The 22250-nt window shown below is 33.3% G+C and overlaps 5 protein-coding genes and 1 long non-coding RNA gene across 9 annotated transcripts in view; 3 read left to right on the plus strand and 3 right to left on the minus strand.

Annotated features, from left to right (window-relative positions):
* Positions 1-100: 100 nt before the first annotated feature.
* On the minus strand, positions 101-903 carry LOC124424015. The gene has a single exon (XM_046962455.1). The coding sequence runs from the start codon at positions 901-903 to the stop codon at positions 211-213; it is 693 nt and encodes a 230-aa protein (XP_046818411.1). The 3' UTR covers positions 101-210.
* LOC124424016 (gem-associated protein 7-like) lies at positions 902-4521 on the minus strand. The gene is made up of 3 exons (XM_046962456.1): positions 4279-4521; positions 3688-3892; positions 902-1038 (listed from the first exon to the last, which is right to left on the minus strand). The coding sequence occupies exons 1-2, from the start codon at positions 4409-4411 to the stop codon at positions 3705-3707; spliced, it is 321 nt and encodes a 106-aa protein (XP_046818412.1). The 5' UTR covers positions 4412-4521; the 3' UTR covers positions 902-1038; positions 3688-3704.
* Positions 1066-3647, plus strand: LOC124424013 (mediator of RNA polymerase II transcription subunit 30). 2 transcript variants are annotated; one of them, XM_046962451.1, is made up of 5 exons: positions 1066-2162; positions 2431-2568; positions 2666-3073; positions 3148-3404; positions 3476-3647. In XM_046962451.1, exons 2-5 carry the CDS (start codon positions 2454-2456, stop codon positions 3572-3574), a joined length of 879 nt encoding a protein of 292 aa, XP_046818407.1. In that variant the 5' UTR covers positions 1066-2162; positions 2431-2453; the 3' UTR covers positions 3575-3647. The 2 variants fall into 2 exon arrangements, with proteins under 2 accessions (XP_046818407.1, XP_046818406.1); XM_046962450.1 differs by having other exon boundaries at positions 1067-2162; positions 2431-2571.
* A 314-nt stretch (positions 4522-4835) lies between the features above and the next one.
* On the plus strand, positions 4836-6764 carry LOC124424012. The gene is made up of 3 exons (XM_046962449.1): positions 4836-4971; positions 5062-5735; positions 5967-6764. Exons 1-3 carry the CDS (start codon positions 4923-4925, stop codon positions 6558-6560), a joined length of 1317 nt encoding a protein of 438 aa, XP_046818405.1. The 5' UTR covers positions 4836-4922; the 3' UTR covers positions 6561-6764.
* LOC124424017 lies at positions 5470-8809 on the minus strand. Its single transcript, XR_006942217.1, has 3 exons — positions 8547-8809; positions 6358-6545; positions 5470-5595 (listed from the first exon to the last, which is right to left on the minus strand). It is a non-coding gene; the product is annotated as an uncharacterized LOC124424017 (long non-coding RNA).
* Positions 7172-22250, plus strand: part of LOC124424014 (RNA-binding protein 24-B-like) — a 34797-nt gene continuing 19718 nt past the window's right edge. The window contains exons 1-2 of one of the 3 annotated variants that reach the window (XM_046962453.1): positions 7172-7442; positions 21835-22244. In XM_046962453.1, coding sequence (XP_046818409.1) covers positions 21981-22244 — 264 coding nt within the window. In that variant the 5' untranslated portion in view covers positions 7172-7442; positions 21835-21980. Of the gene's footprint in view, positions 7443-15782; positions 16537-21834; positions 22245-22250 lie in introns of those variants that run through there. The other 2 variants (XM_046962454.1, XM_046962452.1) reach the window with 2 other exon arrangements.

Consider the following 22250-nt stretch of genomic DNA (forward strand, 5'->3'; position numbering starts at 1 on the left):
TATTCTTTAAACTCGATAAGTATATATAAATGCAAAAGTAAATCTATAAATGAATGAATTGTCTTATCGAAAAAGACACGAGATAATAAAAAACACAACATGCATAGACACACACACGCACATTTTAATACGAGATTTTATTGATACAATAGACACGAAGATATATATCTTATTACCTTAAAAAAGTATTCACTTTTTGTTATCTCCATATTATGGCTTTTTTCGTATCCTATAATTATCCTCACCATTTTTTAAAACAAGCGTGACCGGAAGCTTTTTGGTGTGAACGGTTTTCGAGGATGGCTTCGAAGCAGCTGTAATCAAATGCTGTGACGTTTCCTCGTCCACTTTTATATCAAAGTAAGATCTACGATCGTCAAAAAATCTTTCACTGGTAAGAACGAAAATCTTGTCGTGAAGTCGACAAGCATAAGCCGGTAATTTTTTTCCAACTTCCGGCACGTAAATATCTTGAACAATGTTGCAACGACAATTTCCTGATGTCTGACCAGTGTATAATCCAGATTCATGTTCCTTTTTTGTCTCAAAATTCGATTGATACTTTTGATTCTTCTTTATGGATGATTTTTTCCAATTTCTCAAATCACGATCATCGTCGACTTGAATTTTTGCTATTCTTGACAAAAGTGATACAAGACAATGACGTTTATCCTTTACACTTGAACACAAATCAGTTTGCGTGTTCATACTGAAATTCTTCGACGAGTGATTACTCGGTGAATCGTCATTGATCGAAGAACGTGAGATAACTTCCAATGATTTATTTGTATCTTCCTCTTCTTTGGTCGTTAATTCCATCCTTTGATCTTTTTTTTCGATTAATTTGCTACTGATATTAAAGACGAGGCACGTCAACGTGACGAATAAAATAAAGCGATACATAATGTTGTAGCACAATTAATTGAATAGAATTCTATATTAATTTCACAAAATATATCAATATATCAGTTTTTTCAATGTCTTCCAGAAACTGGAGAAGATTGAGAACGTCGTCGTAATGCCTTGCTGGAAGAGAATCTACTGAAACCGAGAAAAAAGAAAAAAAGAAAAGATATGAGTGGTGGTATCTACGAGCTCGTGCAAGGTGTTAGAGTATGTTACGGGTAGAGATTAGAAGATGTTCTGCTTTATAAATGCCCTTTATGTTCAAGGACCTTATCTCCTGTTTAGACATTCCTCAATTCCGTTTAGTCTATCTCTATCTGTTCGTCTTCTTGACTTTTTCAACGATATCAAACAAGATTTTACTCGACTTTGAACCAATGTGTGGTTTAATCGATACCCAATGCAACCATTGATTACAACTCATAGATTATTTTATTTGAAATGTCGAAAAATATTTAATATAAAATAAAATAATTCTAATTTTAATTATCAATTGATCGTTACAGGACATTTTGTTGGTTTTGTTTTCTTTTTTTTTTTTTTTTAATATTTGTAACATATTACTCCGTATGTTGTTTTTTGTAAAATTACAATTGTCTATAGTAACATAGAGAAGAATTTAATTTCAACAACGTACGAGTGTGTTCCTCTTCTTTTTTTTTTTTTTTTTTTTTTTTTACAAATGTATAAAAAAACGAGTAAATGTATAATAAACGAGTGTGTCAATTAATACGAAATTAAAATAACGACGAATGCATTAAACGAATACCACGAACTTTCGATGAATTAATAAAATTTATTTTTTTCTTTAACTACTTGTTTGTTATCTCTGTGTATGGTGCGTGCATTAAAAAAAAAAAAAAAAAAAATTTATGAATGAAAAATATTTATTCGATGAATGAACCGGCTTACAATGAAAATCTTAAGAGAAAATGAAGACGCGTAAATGTGTTAGATTTTCTGAAAGAAAAATAAAAAGGTCGTAAAACAAATTCTGTGATTCGAAGAACTTTAATTTTCTTACATACGTTAACGCGATAGTTTCTACAAAACTTTACTGATTCACAGCGATCGAGTCGTTGACATTTACGTGGAACATGCGCATGCGCGTTGTGATGTCAACAATTCTTAGCTCGGCGCGAGTATCACGTTCTGTGAAACATCGCACATGTAACGATCGAAGAATGAATTACTTTTTTTCGATATTAAGTGACAGTGATTACGTCGACTTTTGATAATATTTCATTATCTACAAGGTAATAATACCTTGTAACGTATAGATTTGCATAAAACAAGCGATTCTTTTATTATCAATGATTTGACTAACCTACAATATATTTTTTTATTGATATTTTCCTTTTAAAATTTCTTCATTCTAAATGTATTGTAATCAAAAATAATTCTTTACTTGTATAAAAGTGAATCGATTACGATTAATGAATGTGTGAAGTTTAATCTAACATAACCTAAAACAGGTTATACTATAATCTGTTTCTGTTGTTATACAAACTTTTAATAAATTAGGGATAGTTGTGAAATAAAGAAAAATGGCTGGGCAACAGCATCCCTTCCCATCTGGATTTCCAAATGTGCAACAATCTGCAATGCGAACACAATTTGGAGGAGGACAAATGGTTTCTGGTTTGATGGGACCTCAACAAGGTGGTAAATATTTTACAATGAGATTGCAAATTAATAAAAGGTAGAAATATACAAAAATTATAGAATAGTATTAAATATGGCAATATAATCATCTTAGGTATAGTGAGTCCACAACAATTTGGAGTAGGTGTTGGCGTTGGAGTTGGAGTTGGAGGAGTAGGTTCTAATGCTATGGGAATGCCAAATGCTCAACAAGTTTTGGCCCAGCAACAACAACAACAACAATCAGTTGCCATGCAACAACAAATGCAACAGATGCAACAACAACAATTGCAATTACAGCAACAACAGCAAGCAGCTCTTGTACAACAAAGTAATCAGACTAGTAATCAAGCTACTACGCCACAAACACCTGTCCCACCTACACAACCTCCTCCTCAACAGCAGCAGAACAAAGATTTTAATACTGCCAGCTTGTGTAGATTTGGACAAGAGACTGTACAAGATATTGTAAGTCGTACTTTAGATGTTTTCCAAACGCTGAAAGTACTGCAACCACCAAATGGTAAGTTTTTATTTAAATTCAATACAAATTGATGATATGAGCTTTTTTATATTAAACTATATTTGATCCTCGAGGCACACCACAAGGAGCTAGCGTAGCCAATGATAAAAAGACTAAAGTGCAAGAACAGTTACGAATGTTAAAATTATTATTCAAACGTTTAAGATTAATCTATGAAAAATGCAATGAAAATTGCCAACTTCAAGGAATGGAATATACACACATTGAAAGTCTGATACCATTGAAAGAAGAATGGGATATGAAATCTGATGAGAAAAAAACATCAGAAGCATATAGATTAGCATATGAAGAAAGTAAAGAGATCACAGAGGTTAGTAAACTATTCATAAAATTTTAATATATATTGAACTAGATTATAATAAATTATATTATAATTTCCAGCAAGTTGTGTTAAAAAATAGGCACCTTAAGGAAATCATTGATCATTTAAGACGTATCATTTCAGAAATAAATACTATGCTAAATATGCGTAGATCTTAGATCACGAAATGTATATACTTATTTAAGTTACAATAGATTACTATTATATGATAAAAAAATACTTATATCATAATTAATATAAGAATGCGAACAGAAATGTGTGATTTACCTACCTCTTAGAATAATTTTATTATTGATTGCTTGTAATGTCATCAACATTCATGGAGATTATGTCGTTCACTCTGAGAATAGCTTCTGGGATTATTCCAAGTGGTGTCTCCAAATTTCTCACAAATAATTCCAGGCAATCAATGTCGGAACCACGAAATTCACCAGCAACGTGTGAATTTTCATATAAACTAAATTTTGTCTTTTTACCTGTAAGATAAAGAAAATATGACAACATAACAGAAGAATTTTCAGAACAATGTGTTCAAACAAATTACATAGATACTAGTCTATATATATAATCCTAGGTATTATATTTCACTTATAGACATATAAAATCATTAAAATTTCTTAAAAAAATTATTTGAATTCTCTCCTATCGCGCATTATATAAGTTAAACAAAAATGGAGTCTCTTTATTGGCGCCATATTCAAGTATTACTTCGAATAGAAATAGGTTACGATATTATTTATTGTCTCGAATTATTGTAAAAATAGAATATTTATTCGAAAAATACAATCGATTTTAACGTTATTGTTGTTATTATAATTAAATGAAAATATATATAAACTGATGAAAAACAGAGAAAACTTACCGACAATACCAGTTATCACACGTAGAAAACGTTCTCGTAAGAATGCACGCGCTTCTTGTTTCTCTGATGTCGAAAAGTCTAATTCTATATTTTTTTCATTACTTTCATCATTCTGTTCTTCCTTTTCAATCATTTTTTGTAACAAAATATTTTGACGATTCAACACCAGATCTTCACTTATGGCGGAGGAAAAAGTGAGGGAATCGTTCGGCTATTACATTTTGCGCGCGCATCTTTCATCTGTGCGCGCTAAATTTAAATCTACAATATGATAGCATAAGCACTACGAGATCTTTTATTAATAATTTTATTCGATACAAGTTTGAGCTTTTTTTATAAGATTATAAATACATAATATAATTTGTATTTTCGATGACATATAATCATACATTTGTTTTATATCGATAAATATAAATTTGGAGAGTTTTTAATTAATATCAAAATAATTATGTTATTAGGAAGTGACCGTCTATAGCCCACATTTTATAATAGGAAAGCTTTTAGAGTCACGCAATTATCTTATTTATTCCGATATCTAGGAAACATACTTTCTCGAACATGAGGGTAACCCGCAGATTTTAAAGTTGGTCTAGTGAACCACTCGAGTTTCTCTTCACTTTTGAATCGATCACAGCAAAGCGAGGATGAGCTCCTTAATCGTTCTATTTTCAATCGTCATTCTTTGCGGTAGAGGTAAGAAATAGAACAAACAAACAAAAATATTTTATAATAATTCGTAAAACGTTTAAATTAAATTAATATTTTATTGGCGAATTTTTGTAGGAGTGAATTGCGATGACGTCACGAAGGCGCTCAAACCCGAAAGTACGATGATTTTAAAGAATAATGACAGTAATTCGTTGGCAAAGGAAATATCATGGTCAAGTCTGATATCGAAACGATTGGAATCAATGAATATCAAAAATACGGAAAAGCATGAAAACGATAAAATAAATACTATGGAAATGTTTAACAAGCGGAAGTCGAAATTCTTAGGAAGTTTAGCTTTTCTAGCCGGACTTGGTTTTGGTGGACTTGCTGGTGCTGCTTCATCAACTGTGAAAGCCTATGCAAAGCTTCCTCAAGCCTCAATAGCCATGAATTTTGTTCCTTCGAAACAAGGGCCTTATTTAGCCGCTTATTACGATCCTTATCCTTTTGTACCTCATCCTTATCTATACCATACTCCTTTGGGATTCTATCCTTTTCTTGATCCTTTGAAATTACAATCTCTTATTAGTGGATCGTCTCAACAAAATGGGGCCGATCGTCCGGATCAAATAATTGCTGTGCTCGGCGACAAGCGACCATCTGATTCTGATGATAGCGAGGAGGAGGAATATATAGTGGAAAAAAAGAAAACAGATAAATCAAAATCTTCAAGTCGTCTCGAAAATCGCGTCGGAAGTGCGGAATCTCTTATTAGTAGCAGTGTCAATAGAAGAACAGAAGGAGAGGTAAGAATTTAACAAATATCATATTGAAACCAGAATGATGAATCACATGACATACATTTCAATGTCTTTCTATTTATCCGTCTTTACACTTTTATACGTAGATAATTATCTTACCGTTCGGATAATCTACGATAGATCTTTTACGATTGTTCATTGAGATCGCAGTTTACGATCTTTCCGTATTTCTTTTCTATCGGCAATTTTGATTCCGTTACTTTTTCATTTTTACAGATGACGAACAAAATTGTTACGTGTGAAACACAAAAGAAATCCGAGGAAAAAGCACATAATGTATCAAACGAGGATACTACGGTGTACGATTTCGAAGATCTTCAAGAAGATGCCGATAATTCGAGAGCGACCACAAACAGAAGAAAAACTAAAGTCAACAATTCAACGACTTCCAGGCCAAACAGTGATATTACTACAATATCTGATTCTACATCTCAATCTACCACTATCAACGTAACCATAACAAATTCAACGATGAAAAGTAATACAACATTTTCGCCATTTTTGGGTTATTACGATGGTAATCCACAAAACATAGATAATATTGATCTCACTTCTGATATGCTACCACCCGTTTATCAAGAACATAATCCAATCAATTATCATTTACCTTACGAAAGACCTGCCAATTTTTATCCCGATGAAAGATACAATTTTTATTCGAATTCCTTTCCAAATTCATATCCTTCTGGGCCATTTTTCTCCGAACATCTATCAGATTATTCGAGTAACGATTTCGATCGATATGTATACCCATCTGATAATAATTCTCCGCCATATGTCAATCAGTTTAAATCTCTAAAATATAATTAATTTCATCTATATATGTATATATATACATACATACACAGATCTAGCAGAATGTTCATCTTATCATTGAGAATATTATACCGCCGAATGAATGTTCAGTTTTAGTTTTTAAAAAACATGGTTATGCAGAATAGATTTGTAGAACACATTTTTCATTTTCCCTATATTTAAGTAAATATATAGATTTTTATTTTTAGATCTACTTATTAGTTTTAAGTAATAGCTTAATATATATATATATATATATATATATATATATATATAAATTTTTATTATTTTTCATATGCGCCTGTCTTCTTGGGATAATGTGAAAAAAAAAATATATATATATATATACATACTTATATGTATCTATTTTTTCTTTGAATATTTATAGACAAACAAAAGAAAATAGAAAAAATGGTGTCAAATATTATTCTTCATATCTCGACATTAACGTTTCTATTATTTTAATATTATTTCAATTATCAATATCGTTATGTTATTTAGAATAATTACGTTTAACATTTTACGTCGATAAGAATGTTTCGAATAAAAAATGTTTCAAGAGAAACGTAAATTTATACAGATTATATTGTTGGTATTATTTTCTTTTAGAATTGATCGTTAAGGACATATTCTGAAAACATTGTAGAGTTCAAAACGTGTTTGGTATCAGCGACCTCCATACAGTCATAACTACGAGAACAATTCTCTGTAAGAATTTCGTCTGTCAACAAAGTGAACAGTTCTCGATCGGTCGTATATTCGTCAAACAATATTTCTCTTAAATCAGAATAATATTACATTGCTATCATTAGGTTTTGAAAAGAAAACAGTGTGAAATCTTTTATAAGACGTCATCCAGTTGTGTTTAAAGAATTTCGTTATTATATTGACACGTATGTATGTATCAACATCTTTTAATCTGAATTTTTTATCGAGTAAATAATTATGAATGTTGCCTAAGTGAAAAATTTGATAAAATTTTTTTATATCGATCTATATCATAATAAGATGGAACTATTACAAGAAATATATATATATATATATATATATATATATATATATATGTAAATATATATGTATATATATATATATACATATATATATATATATATATATATATGTGCGTGTGACATTGACGATCAGCGTTAATGTATTTAAAGAAGAACGTTTAAACGATATCGAGAAGACATTAACTTTATAAGTAAATCTACGTAATTACGTTAATATATATATTTAAAGAAAAATATTTAGAAGATTTCGAGAAGGCATTAATTTTATAAAAGAATCAACATACTAATCGTGACTTTAAATTTATTAAATTATCTCTCTTCTCGTGAATTCGTATTAACTGTATCATTATCATCATTTTTATCATTCGAACGAAAATATGTACGAACGTGTACGTATATTTATAACTATTCGACATGATTACATTTTGACGATAGATACTTATAACCCCGATAGAGAAAGAGATAAGAGAATCGCGTTTTTACAGCCGCTCTTAAGTGACATTTCACGGGACTTTATTTGCACAATTGTTTGGACATTCGTGCGTGATCATATGGACGCAGAAAATCCTTGAAACTGTAACACAAATAATTTGTCACGGAATCGAGTAGCGGTTATATAGATATAATATGTTTTACTACATATACATATGTACATACGATATGTTAAAGAGAATTGAATGATTTTAAAGAACAAGTAGATTAGAAACGATATTTTTTACTTTTTTTCTTTTCTTTTCTTTTCTTTCTTTTATTTTCTTTTTTTTTTTTTTTTTTGATAATGCAATTCACTCAGTATCACTCGTAGTAAAAACATAGGCAATCTATTGTTTACTTTATCAAATGAACACAAGGATGCTAATCAATTGCATTATCAAAATGAAACGATGCGAGTACACTTCGAACTGCTCCGTTTTGTCTTCTTTTTTTTTTCCTCTCTCTATTTCTATTTCTATTTCTATTTCTATTACTATTTCTATTTCTATTTCTTAACCGTTTCTTTAGTTTGATCGTAAGGCCTTCTTTTTAACACCGTATATATGAGAGAAGAATAATCGGAAATAAATCACGGCTCGTCTCCGCACAGTCTCCGCCTTGTCTCGGATTTAATACACGACTCGCTCTTCCGTCAGTCCATGCCGACCAATTGGACGACTCGCGGCAGCTCCCAACGAAGAAACCTGTTTTATTTTCGGACGAGTTTGGAGGGCCGGGCTTCTCGTCTATTTCGAGAAGGCCGCTGCCGCCACCGTTCTGGTATTGTATCTGCAAAGGCACACGAGTACATTGCGAATTTTCACTCACGATCCTCGATCAATTTTTTTATTATTTTTCTTTTCAAACTTTTTTCATTTAATATCGTTTCGAACATTTTCAGAATTTTTCTATTCCATTATTTTCTCACTATATCAATTTCTACGATAAAAATTAATCAAATTTTATATATATATATATATATATATATATATATATATATATATATATATATATAAATTAATATTCCGAGGAGAGAATTATTTTTAATTGTATGCAATTGAATTTTTGCTTATCTCAAAACACAATATTTCTTTTTTTTTCCGTCATTATTACATAACCATAGTCATCATCATCATCATCATTACACGTTATTACGCTTGTAATATTAATTCATAAGCATCGCATTTTAATAAACATATATTAATGTAAACATGATAAAATTTGATATTGATATCTATTTAACAAATAAGAAAGATATCTCTTGTTTATATTAATAAATACTCATTAAGAGTAGCCGATTTTATTCTGTAAAAGATTATGATAATTCACGTTTTTTCGATAACAATGCGACAAAGATAAAGTTTGCCACGTGCTAAAAGTCTTAACATATAGATATACATATAAAACACACAGCATGGATCGAACAGCTCCGGTGAACGCGGAATCGCGTGCACGATTATGCAACAACGCGTACCATAGGAAACGATCAACTTCCTTTACGGAAGTGGTAAGCACTTTTTGGTGCAGCTGATACTATCAGCTGATTTCGCGCCGACGGGCTTAACGAACGACGTTCCTTTTTGAACGAGTTATCATAAATCATTGTCCTAGAAAGACGACGAATTGTATTTCCGTAACTCTGTATTATATTTTTCCATTAATAATTGATATAACTATTATTTTTATTATAATTCGCGACGATAATTTTTTTTTCTTTTTCTTTTTTTCTTTTCTTTTTCCATTGCCGATCGCACATTTTATATTTGCTAATTAATCTGTCATTTTGACAGATCAAAAAAATAAAGAAGAAAGAAAAATAATCAGAAACCAAAACGTACAAATATACGATTGATATATTTTCAACGTCCCATCGACAAATTTGTTCCCATCGTATATTATCGTATAAATAATTAATTAAAAATAAGGAATCATTTTTTACAGAGAACATAAAATCACGTATTTCATTCGAAAGACGAATATTTAACCGCATTATTATCTTTCAAGCTTTCAACGTATGTCTATTCATCCCTATATCTCTCTTTCTTTTCTCTCTTACTTATCAACGGGCACGCCAAAGGCGTGAATTTGCCTATCCACGATATACTCGCAGTCTTCGTAAAGAATTCCAATGATCGTCTATCGATCGAGGAAAATCAGCGGTACTTTGTCGGCTCGCCTCGAGGATACCTAAGATATATCGAATTAGATCTGGTCTCTTTAAATCTAAATATACGTCGAGTGTCAGGGTTGAACGCCCTGGGCTTTCCGGTTCTTGGCTCATATACTGTGCTTCTCTCTCTCTCTCTCTCTCTCTCTCTCTCCCTCTCTCTCTTTCTCTCTTTTTTCTTCCTTTCTTCTTTTTCCATTTTTTTGGTTTTCTTTTTTTTTTTCTTTTTTTTTTTTACGAACTCTTACACCACCTCGTCTTCTTCTTCTGATGTCTCTGCGTCTTTTCCATTTTCTTCTCTTTCTTTTTATCATGTAGCTTCTTCTCTCTTTCTCCCTCATGTTCCACCATTTTTCAAAGCGAAACCTAATAGCCTTGTATCCTCTAGGACACTTCAGGACTATTTCCTGCGAGTACACGTTGGACGAGCCGGACAGGAAACCGCAAATATAAAGCCCTTACGGTATTCCAATAACATTATATGTATGCATTATTGCTACATATATATATATATATATATATATATATATATATATATGTATAAACATATGCTTATTTTGTAAGTTTGTACATCACTTAGATTTCAATAGCAGGAAACGTTTCAATTTTTATTCAAATTGATTGAATATGCAAGTGTATGAATTTCCGGCCGGTTAAAATCTAGTGCAACGGTTAACTGGTACAAGGTTTATCTTGAAATCCTTTTGTTAAAATGGTTTTATCAATGAATGTAGAAAGACGTGTATATATATATATATATATATATATATAGACGTAGGACAATGTAATAATAATAGTAATAATTGGGATAATATTTTTGTGATAAATATATTTTATTAATTTCTACTTATTCAACGACATCAGTGAATAAATTGTTTATATAATTGTTAATTATTTATAATGAATAATTGAACAAACAAATAAATGATTATGTTATATAGGTGTTATATCATTGTCCATTGCGCAATAATTTGCAAACAATTTTAATATTGGTTCAATCCTGTCCAATCCGTTTTTATAATTAATCATTCGCGTATCTTATATAATCAGATATATACATATATATATATGTATATATATACATTAGTTATATACAACAACTAGAAAGAATATATATACATATGTAATATATGTACATACATATGTATAGAAATGTTAGTTTAAACGTTAGCAACCGACTACGAGCGCGATTTTAGAATCACTTTTCGCAACGGATCTTCCCGCGAATCTTCTTCCCTCCTCCTCCCTACCCCTTTCCTTTACCCCATTCTCGCCGGTGGCCGTCTTCTTTGTCGTTCCGCGTTTAGCAGTGAGCAAAGGGTGAGCCTGCCGATCGAGTATGCATCGCCAGGGACGACATTAGCATCGTACACCATCTGAACGAGAAGAGTTTACAAGAGCTATCAAATACTTTTTCAATGTAGTACATAAGAAGTTTTCGTTAATAATGATAAACCTGATAAGTACAGTGCACGATATCATTTTAATTACATTTTCTTATTTATTTATCTGTTTCCAAATATATATCTACTATTATATATTTCATTTTATCAATTCTCAAATTAAGGTCACTCTCTCTATCTCTCTCTCTCTCTCTCTCTATCACTCTCTCTCTCTCTCTCTCTCTTTTGCTCACAGACAGTAGTAGGATCGATAAGATAAAAATAAAAGATTGTTTTCTCGCTTTTATAAAAAAAAAATTGTTAGCTACGTTGACTTGAATTTTAATGATGTTTGCGTGACATTTTGCACGAATTTTTCAGCAAATTCGAAAACGTCAAAATAGAAAAGAAAAGATAAAGTAATTAAGAGACAGCCCTGCGGACAGAAGTTTAAGCGTCGGTGCGTGCATCACGCGCGTGCAGTACGCGCGTGCACTGACATAGACGGAGCCGTGCGTGCTCGTGCAAGCGTGCGCGCGCGCGTTCACGCGACATGTGCACGGCAAACGGAGAAACGAAACGGTCCGTTTTCTGTGTGGATATGCGTAGACGCAAAGCACGCCCGGCTAAGAACCATGGAGTTTGTAGGGTTTGGGGGACGACGGAGGAGAGACAGCTGTGGGGCAGCTGGCAGCGCGTGCCACAAACCTATGGGGTCTCCTTTCTCGACGACGACGACGACGACGACGACGACGACGACGACGATGACTACGACTACGACGAAGACGATGCAACTATATCATAAGAGAAAGAGAAGGAAAGATGGAGAGAGAGAGAGAGAGAGAGAGAGAGAAAGAGAAAGAGATATTTAACACATTGAGTCTCATATCGATCACAGGTTACTCTAATTTGAAAATTTTACTTTTCGAATGTTTTTAAAAGAGAAATAGAGAAAGAAAGAGAGAGAGAGAGAGATTCGCAAATATTGTAATATTAATTATATAGCAATTGTTGACGACAAAGTACAGTAGAAAACCGATGACATAATTTATGATATAACATGTACTTATGATAGATAGATTATATCAAGTGAAACTAGAATAGAAAAAAGAAAACAATATATACATATTATATACATATATATGTATAATATGTATATATATATATATGTGTGTATGTGTGTATGTAAATATAAACACATGAATATATATATATATATATATATATATATATATATATATATATAAAATCATTTTTAACATCAAATAAATTCAAAATAATTAATATATATATTTTATGTCTGTGATACCGAAAAGAAAAATAAAAAATATAATGAAATAGGAAATTAAAAGATTTTAAAAGTAAGCAGGTGAGCACGAAAATGAACGCTCGCGATACTTTTGAGAGAAGAAAGCGAAACGATCGAATCTGATACGCAACGAAGTTATCGACGAGTGATCGTTAATCGTCGAAGCGCAAAATATGATAAAACAATGTACTGCCTTTATAACGAAGATCTTCCTTGTGTTCTGTAAAGATTATTGAAATATGAACAGAGTCGCGAGCGAGAACTCAGTGAATGGAAAGAAAAAAATCGCGCTTCGATGGGCCACAGCAGAAAGCGATGCGATATACAAGGAAACTTGCGGAAACTTTCGCTTTTATCGTGACGACGTTACCGTAACGCCAACGACGATGAATCCGTCCTTGTTTCGTTTCCTAACGTACCTACATACATGCATATGTACATTCGCTCTAGCGTTTCAAAATCTTTAGCTCAACTTTGTACTATTTTTCTTTTCTTTCTTTCTTTCTTTTTTTTTTTTTTTTTTTTCCTACATAAAATATCGTCACGGCCATACGTATTTCTTACTTGACTTGCAAATCATTTTAAAAATTTCACTAATTACCTTCTCTGCTGAATTATTTCATAGCAATGTTTCAGAGCAACTTTATTCTCCAATTGTATATTTATCAGTTAACGCAAAGGGAAAACTTTCCCATTAATTTCACAACGCAAATCAATTCTTATATTTATCGAATTCTAACGGTATATTTGTTACATCCTATGATATATCGTAACAGATTTTTACGATTACTTTAACGTACCTTAACTTTGTAATTTAATTATTAATTAATACAAAATTTTTTTATTCTTATATACTTGATTCGTGTAAATTTTGAAAATGTATTCTTTCTTTTACCCTTTCTTTTCTTTTTCTTCTTTTTCAAATATTCTTATTATGTATTATCTTATTAATATATACATATATTTATATAATATGAGAGAAATATGAAAGAAGAAGTTTGGGAGAAGAGAAGGTATTCTAAAATCAGAATGAATTGAAAATAAGAGAACCAAGCTAAGATTAATACTTGAAATAGCGATATTTTATAAGACACGATATACAACAGAATTCGTTTGCTACGACGCACTCGAAATCATCCCTACCTTCATCATTAGCTCCCCAACTTTTCAAGGTTTATGATCGGTCGTTCGTCGTTTAGAAAACTGTTGAAATATGGAAGACGATAAAACTGTAATCCCTTAGTTTGTTTTAACATTCGACATTAGCTCAGGCAAAATTCCACCAGTAACGTGTTCGAACATTATTTATTTCAAGGCTGAAACGAGCCGATAAACAAACAGAACTTCCTCATTGCCTCTATCCACTGTTCGTAAAGTATCTTATGTATTGAGAAATCTTGAAAAATATGTAATACGTGAAAATATCAATTTCTACAAAATTAAACGGATTACTTTTATTCTGATTATTAATTTTTTTTTTTTTTTTTTTTTTTTTTAATAATTAATCTATCGTTTATAAAAATATATATTAACTGGTCAATAATATATAGAAAATAATTAGTATATGTCAATTTACTAATTACAATATATGTAACTATTATTAGAAACTTTGAATCTCTAAGAATTAAGATTTTCGATTATGTTTAATTTCATCATTCTGATCATTGTTTTTCGCTCTAAATAATAATTAGATTGTTTATACCGAGAGAAAGGAAGAAAGAGAGAGAAAGAGAGAGATAAGAGAAAAGTGAAAGAAATAAAAAGAAAAATAAATGAAAAAAATAAAAATAAAGAAAAAAAAAGGAAATGTGTATAAACGCATTGGAATTGGACGCAGCTGGGAAGGTCGGCGGGCTTTTCTCGAAAGGTTTTTCGTTCGTACGAAAGAAAAGAGATCAGCGGGTTCAAAGCCTTCGAGGGAGCGTTTCAGGTTGGCGAACATCTGCCGTCCTCCACGACGATAATAATTCGAACAGCTGATACCTTTCTACCTCGGTACAATTCGGCTTGCCTCGGTTACTCTCGGTAGTTATGAATCTTCCGTGGCGATCGTTCACGGTGCCCTGTTCGTCTTCTTCTTCACGATTTTACTTCGAAGGGTGAAAGAAAAGAAAAGGGAAGACCACCATCTTTCTTCTTTCTCGCTCTATCTATCTATATATTTCTTTCTCTCTCTCTCTCTCTCTCTCTCTCTCTCTCTTTCTCCCTCTTTCTCTCTGTCTCTCTCTTTCTCTTTCTCTCTCTATCTCTTTCTTTCTCTCTCACTCACACTCTCACTCTCACTCTCACTCTCTCTCTTTCTCTTTCTCTTCCTTTCTCTCAACACGTTTGCGTTTCATCTTTCCTCGTGCGATCGCCGGAACGCGTTTCGGAAAAAGAGGGCAGGAAACGCGTGTGACGTAATCATCCGGGTTAACCGGTTAAAACGATTTTTGCACGTTTTCGAAAAAAACAAAACAAAAAGAAAAAAAAAGAAAAAAAAAAGAAAAAGAAAAAAAAACCAAGAAAAAGAAAAGGAAAAGGGGAAAAGAAAAAATAAAAAATCATTTGTTATTTCAAACAATAGATAATAATTTTTGATCGAGGTAGTGTATATTCGAATCCATGGGAAACAAAATCGATATTTATTAATCTGTTTAAGTAAAAAAGAAATAAAATATTGATCTTTGTCATAGATTTTTTTTATGAGAAGAATAACAACTCTTATTCGTTCGTTAAGTGGGTAAGAGAAATGAAAGTTAAAAATATCCTAATATATTTGTACTAGGTTCATGTACTAGTTGAGACATCCCTGAGTGTACTATGTAGTAGGGAAGACTTTTCGACCAATGAGAAGACTCGACATGGAGGGATCCTGCGAACTGGCGCGCCGTATGGTATTCCCAAACTGTAAAGCGGTTCGACATTCGCACGTGGGCATTCGATCGTGTCGGATGTTCGCGTTAAGCTCAGATATAAGAAAAAACGACAACGTACTAGTACATATATACTTATAAATACACGATACAGTCACTAACACCGTCACAACTATTATTGGCACTCGTGTCGTCGTCGTCGTCGTCGTCGTCGTCTTTATCATCATCAGCATCATCATCATCATTATCGTGAATTTAGTGAGAGAGAAAACTCATCCTTAGTTTCTTCCTTATAGCTCTCATCGACAAGTGATCTTTTTAAATCTCCCGCGTTTTTTTTTCCTCGAAGTAATCGACGTTATCGTCGCGTTGTTATCGTCGTCGTCGTCGTCGTCGTCGTCGTCGTCGTCGTCGTCGTCGTCGTAGTTGTCGTCGTCGTCGTCGTCGTCGTCGCCGTCGTCGTCGAAAAAACGCCAACCGAGCGTCGCCTTTCTCCTTCCTTTTTTTTTTTTTTTCACCAAGATAGTGTGCCATCGTTCTTCTCTCCCCACTACTACTACTACTACTACTACTACCGTCATATACCTACCACCCCTTTGTCGATCACAAGCAAGTTTAACGCGTTAAGAAATAGTTCGTGTCCGATCAACGAACGACGCACATCGCGTCGCACGAGCTTTGGGTGTTTATATGCGCTCTCGGTGTACAACTTATTCGTTGGATTATTAATTAACAGTGGGATTATTTTACGTGTACGAACAAGTGTAGAAGAAACATCGACGAAGAAAAAAGAAGTGAGTTTTCATCTCCTTTTTTCATCTCCTTTTTTCTTTTCCTTTTTTCTTTTTCTCTCTCTCTCTCTCTCTCTCCTTATATATATATATATGTCTTTCTATTTCTCTCGCTCTCTTTTTTTTTCTCCCCTATCAATTATATTCGACGTACATATGTTTCGACGTAGACATTTTTCACGTGCCAATTTATTTCTGTCTTTCTCTCTCTCTCTCTCTCTCTCTCTCTCTCCCTCTTTTCTCCTCTCTATGTATATAAGTGGGATCGTGATAGCAAGGGTATATCTATCATTGTACATGTCTATTATCTATTTGCAACGTTCCAATTTCGCATTTTCTTCGCGCGTTAATTCTAAACTTATATGACGTAGTTAAATACATTTTTAATTGATCATATCGAACGGAACTGTTTAATGCAATTTTATACAATAAAGCCGACGTTAATGTCGATCATAAAAGTTATTTAAATACATTATTATAAAAAGATAAAATATTGAAACGTATGAATGCCTCTGAGAAGTATGTAATTTTGGTGCAACTTTGTGAAACGATCGAAAGAATTCTCGTCTTTTAGACTTTCTTCTTGTTCGAAAGTTGTTGCACATTCGTTCAATGGACTTTCATTTGATAAGAAGAATAGCTTTGCAGAGAAGTGCAGGTTTCGACTCGGTTAACTAACCGCTTTTCTTCGAATACATTACGTACATATATATATATATATATATATGTATGTGTGTGTGTGTGTGTAATATGTATGCAAAAACAGAGACAGAAATAATTCGATTGTTAACAATAAACAATTTCTAATGTGGCTTTTCCAAAGGGACGAGAAAAGAGAAATATTTTCTATCGGGTGTACTCGCGCCATCTTCGTGGAAAAGGAAAAAAAGGAAAAAAAAAGAAAAAGAAAAAAAAAAAACAAGAAAAAAACGAAAAAAAAAGAAGAAGAAAGACAGAGATAAAAAAAAATGCCTATTCCTAATGGCCGAGTTTGTATTTCCGTTTGTATATATAGTATTCATATATACATACACATATACACTATGCTATATGTGTAATGAGAAATACAACGTGTATAGGCAGTTTGTTTATTTTTCATTCGCTTCTCAACGGTGTCTCGATCGGTTCGTGTTCGATCGTTGCTTGTTAAACCAGACGATTTTTCCTTCTTCATTCGACGTCTCTCTCTCTCTCTCTCTCTCTCTCTCATCTTCGTATAAAGTACATATTTGTAATTGTATACTTTTCGAGAAATATGTTCATTATAACGCGATTGAAGTTAGCCACTCGAAAAAGGACTACTTTCGCTAGCTGGTTATTATGGCGTTGAGAATCATGCTCGATGGTTTCACAACCGTAGACATACAGGATTTAAAGGAAAAGTCTGTGTTTACACGACGAACGGCGAACTTTTTCGAGTTGGACCAGGCTGCCTGCCTCGGGCAACACGATCCGCCTGGAAATCTCCCTCGGCACTTTGCCCGAATGGCCGTTCTTTCTTTCTTTCTTCCTTTCTTTCTTTCTTTCTTTCTTTCTTTTTCTCTTTCTTTCTTTTTTTTTTCTTTTTCTTTTTTTTTTTTTTTATCTTCCTTACTTTTCTCTTTTTTTCTTCACGACAAAGATTTTACATCGATAAAAATGAGAGATACTAAGTATTCCAAACCATGTTTACCAACCTTTCGTAGATCGAAGATATAAATATATATATATATATATATATATATTGAGATGTTTTTCTTTAAAGAAAAAAGAAAAAAACAGAAGAAAAGAAACAAACGATTTGATAAAACATAAACGATAATCTTTGTACCATCGAAGCGACTAGTCTTTTTTGCTTCTATTCCAATGAGGATTTTTCTTTTTTTTTCTTTTTTCTTTTTTTTTCTTTTTTCTTTTTTTTTTCTTTTCTTGATTCTACTTCATTCGATAATTAACGAATAAAATTAATATTAAGTTTATAGGTCATTAAGAATAATTGTAATAACGGATTGATTCGATTAAACAGTAGAAGGTTAATCGATAATTAACGCATTGGTCAATTTTATGACGATAGAAAATTACTTTCATATGTTTCGAGATATATTACATTTTCGATTGACTGTCATTTTAAATATGAGTATGCATATTTTTAATATATTATCATAATTTTATTTTTTTTTTCTTTCTCTCTTTTTTTCTACGATATATAGAATACCTCCGATATATAGATAAATGTATTTTAGCAAGAAATAATATTTTTACGATGAGCGTATAAATAATACATCCATCCATTTTCTCATTTATTAATGCATATTTTCTCGACGAGTAAACATTGTTTTCCCCGATTTAATCGATTAAAATTGAATTTCAATTGGATTTTGAAAAATGTGCGCAAAATGTGGCCATCGTGCGTACGCATTTACCTCCTCATTGATCGTGCTTCAACAAGTGTTTCCACATGAGATGCAAACAATTCGATAATCGTGTTATCGATGTTTCGTCGAGCTGCCCATTGAAAACTCTCTCTTTCGAAATTTTTAAAAGTTGATGAGAAAAGTTCCCGTGATAGATCGCCGATAAAATTGTCTTCTAATTTTCTAATCTTTCTCTCTCTCTCTCTCTCTCTCTCTCTATATATATATATATATATATATATATATATTTTTTTTTTTTTACTTGCCACTTGTAAATTTAAATAACGATTTGTTTTTTCCCCTCAAATTCACATTGTAATTATTATTATAATGCTTGTTGTAAAACGTTGTAGAACATATTTCAGTGTACTATAAAAAAATTTATTTACTTTTCCTTTTTCGATTTCGAAGAGATTTTACTTCGGATATAATTATTTTTTTCTTTTTTCTCCCCTCAACCCCAGCCCCCCTCTCCCTCTCTCTCTCTCTCTCTCTCTCTCTCTCTTTCTTTCTCTCCCCCGTAGCTCTCACTCCAGAAAGTTTTAACTGTCTATATACTCGTAAGATTCGTAGCTTTAGTATAATAAACTTCTTTATTTCTTTCTCTGTCTGGCCTTTGTGACTTTGGCCGAGAAGATATTTTCGTGGGCAAAATTGAGCGCGTGGCAATCGGCCAGCATCGAACGCGCGATAAAACGGCTTATATACGTCGTGACGATGATATAGGATATTTGTCCTATGCCATCGAAAATTTTAATTTATCCTAGTGCGTTCACTTTACTACCATCAAACGACGTGAACTTCTATTGTGTCAGAGTGAGTAATCGATTTGACGAAGATCGAGTTATGACTAACTCAGCTGTGTTCCCGCTTAACGGCTGTTGTTCTTTCTCGAAGCAGTACTTTCTCTACCTAGGGTTCTAACCGTCTACCTGAAGGGACGACTGGAAAGAATGAAAGGTTTTTCAAATATCCGTTACTTTTGGTTTTTAGATATATAGTATTGGTCATCTATGGTCATATTGAAACAATGACAGTCGTAAACTTTCATAGAAAGAAAGAAAGAAAAAAAAAATAGCAACTTGTTGCAACCAGTTACATAAATCAATAAAGATTATTTTGAAAATGAATGTTATTTTAAAAGTAATGTCCTAAAAGGACAGATATATTTCCGAGGTTAAAGTTATATAAAAAATATAATTTTCATGTATGAACATTAATGTTTATATATAAATATTTGATCCTTCGGATTAACAAATATGCTTTTTCGTAAGATATAAAATGTTCAAACATATCAGACGTAAAGATTTTCTTTTTAACATATAATAATTATTGTGTTCCTTTTCGAAGTCTTTTTTTATTGACAAAGAAAATTATCTTTCGACGTATCATCAAGTTACATTATTGACGATAAATAAAATGTTACAAGTTCGGCCATCGGCATTTATTATATCTTTTCAAAGACAGTTAAGTGAACGCTCGTTAAAATCGCATGGACAATTTTCGTGTTAGACTTCTACATGATAACGTTCAGGTTGTATTCGTCAAATAATGCCATTTATCTTATGGTCGTTGTTCATCATTGTTGTTGCATTCAGGTAAGCAGCTTTTATTGCCCAACCGATCGTCTTGGTGAGGTTTGCGACTAGGAGGAGGACGTCTAGGACGTTCCGAAAGAGAGGGCAAAAAGGGATAGAGAAAGAGAGAGAAAGAGAGAGAGGGTGGGAAAGGTTAGTGGAGGAGTAGAAGAAGTTGGAGGAGGATGAGGATGAGAAGGAGGAGAAGGGGGAGGTGGAGGAGGAGGAGAAGGAAAGGAGCCGAACGCACTACAACAATGTGATTATACGCAGTGCTGCACCGGTTTTCTGCAGCAGCTGCCGGATCGTTTTGGGGGATTCGGCAGAAACGAACGAACGAACGGACGTCGGTTCCCGAGTAAAAGGGCCCGGTGTTGTTTGTGGTGGGGGTAACGACGGTCAGGGAGAGACTAAACCTAGGTGAGACGAGCTGTGTTGGGAGGAACGGAGAGGGAGGTACACGTTGGGTCCTTGCCGAGGCCTGGTGTGCACAATGAGAGAGGGACGCAGCCCGCTTCAGGCAGCTCTCAAAGAGGGAGGAAAAGAGATGAAAAGAGAGGGAGAGAAAGGGAGAAAGAGAGGACCTTCCGTTTCTGCAGGCTCCATCGCTGAAACTCGAAAGGCGAGAGAGAACCTTACGAAAAATACCCTATACTCGGTCTACCTGAGCAAGGCATAGGCCTTAAGCTGTGCTACCTCCCTTTTTCAGGCTCTTCCAACCTTGAATGGAGGTCAGGGTTCCCTCCTCCTTGCCCTTTTCTTCTCCTTCCTCGACGAGACTTCTCTAGCTAGTTCTCTCTCTTTCTGTGTTTCTCTCTCTCTCTCTCTCTCTCTCTTTCTTTCTCTCACTCTTTCTTTCTCCTTCTCCTTCTCTCGCGGCTTCCGTGCAAAGGGGGATTTTTATCTGTTCGCTTTGTACATGCTGAAGTCATCGATTCGTCGAGAGAGAGAGAGAAAGAGAGAGAGGGAAAGAGAAAAAGAGAGAGAGGGAAAGAGAAAAAGAGAAAGAAATGGCTCGTGACGAAGGGAAAACCGTTTTCGTTCCTTTTCGATCGTTTCTGCACGACAATAACAGGATGCATTGAATAGTTTAGAACTGGGAGATTTTTAAAGATTATATAAACAAAGTATTTAAAAAAAAAAAAATCTACGGAATTTAAGCAATTAAGATTAGGCGATATTTAATGTCGAGTTAATGATTGATTTTGAACGATTAGAAAATATTATTATATCGGGGAAAGAAATCATATCACATAAAATCAATTAACATTTAAGGATAATTTTATCCAATTGGAACATGTTTTCAAATTATTACTATTTTATATTTCCAGAAAGGGCAACCTTGCGTTAGTTTGACCTAGATGCTGTTAAACCAACGGCACGCCTGATTTCTTTTCATCCCTAAAGTACCAAATAAATTGTCAAGATTGATCAAGTGGTTTTGTCGTCCGGCGGTGACATCGCCAAAATTTGGAGGATGTTGATGCCCGGTGCCGCCGGTCTCAGTGCCGTGGGCGCTGTGGGAGCACCAGGCCCGGACGAGCTTGTTTCCGGGCTGGGTGCTCTTGCGGGTGCCACACCTCAGCAAAAAGATACCACCTGGACTAAGTTATTCGTTGGCGGTCTACCTTATCATACGACCGATAAAAGTCTAAGGGAACATTTCAGTGTTTATGGGGATATCGAGGAAGCCGTTGTCATCACCGACAGACAGACTGGAAAAAGCAGGGGCTACGGTTTCGTGAGT

The sequence above is a fragment of the Vespa crabro genome, chromosome 5 (assembly GCF_910589235.1).
Source record: "Vespa crabro chromosome 5, iyVesCrab1.2, whole genome shotgun sequence".
NCBI classification, from domain to species: domain Eukaryota; kingdom Metazoa; phylum Arthropoda; class Insecta; order Hymenoptera; family Vespidae; genus Vespa; species Vespa crabro.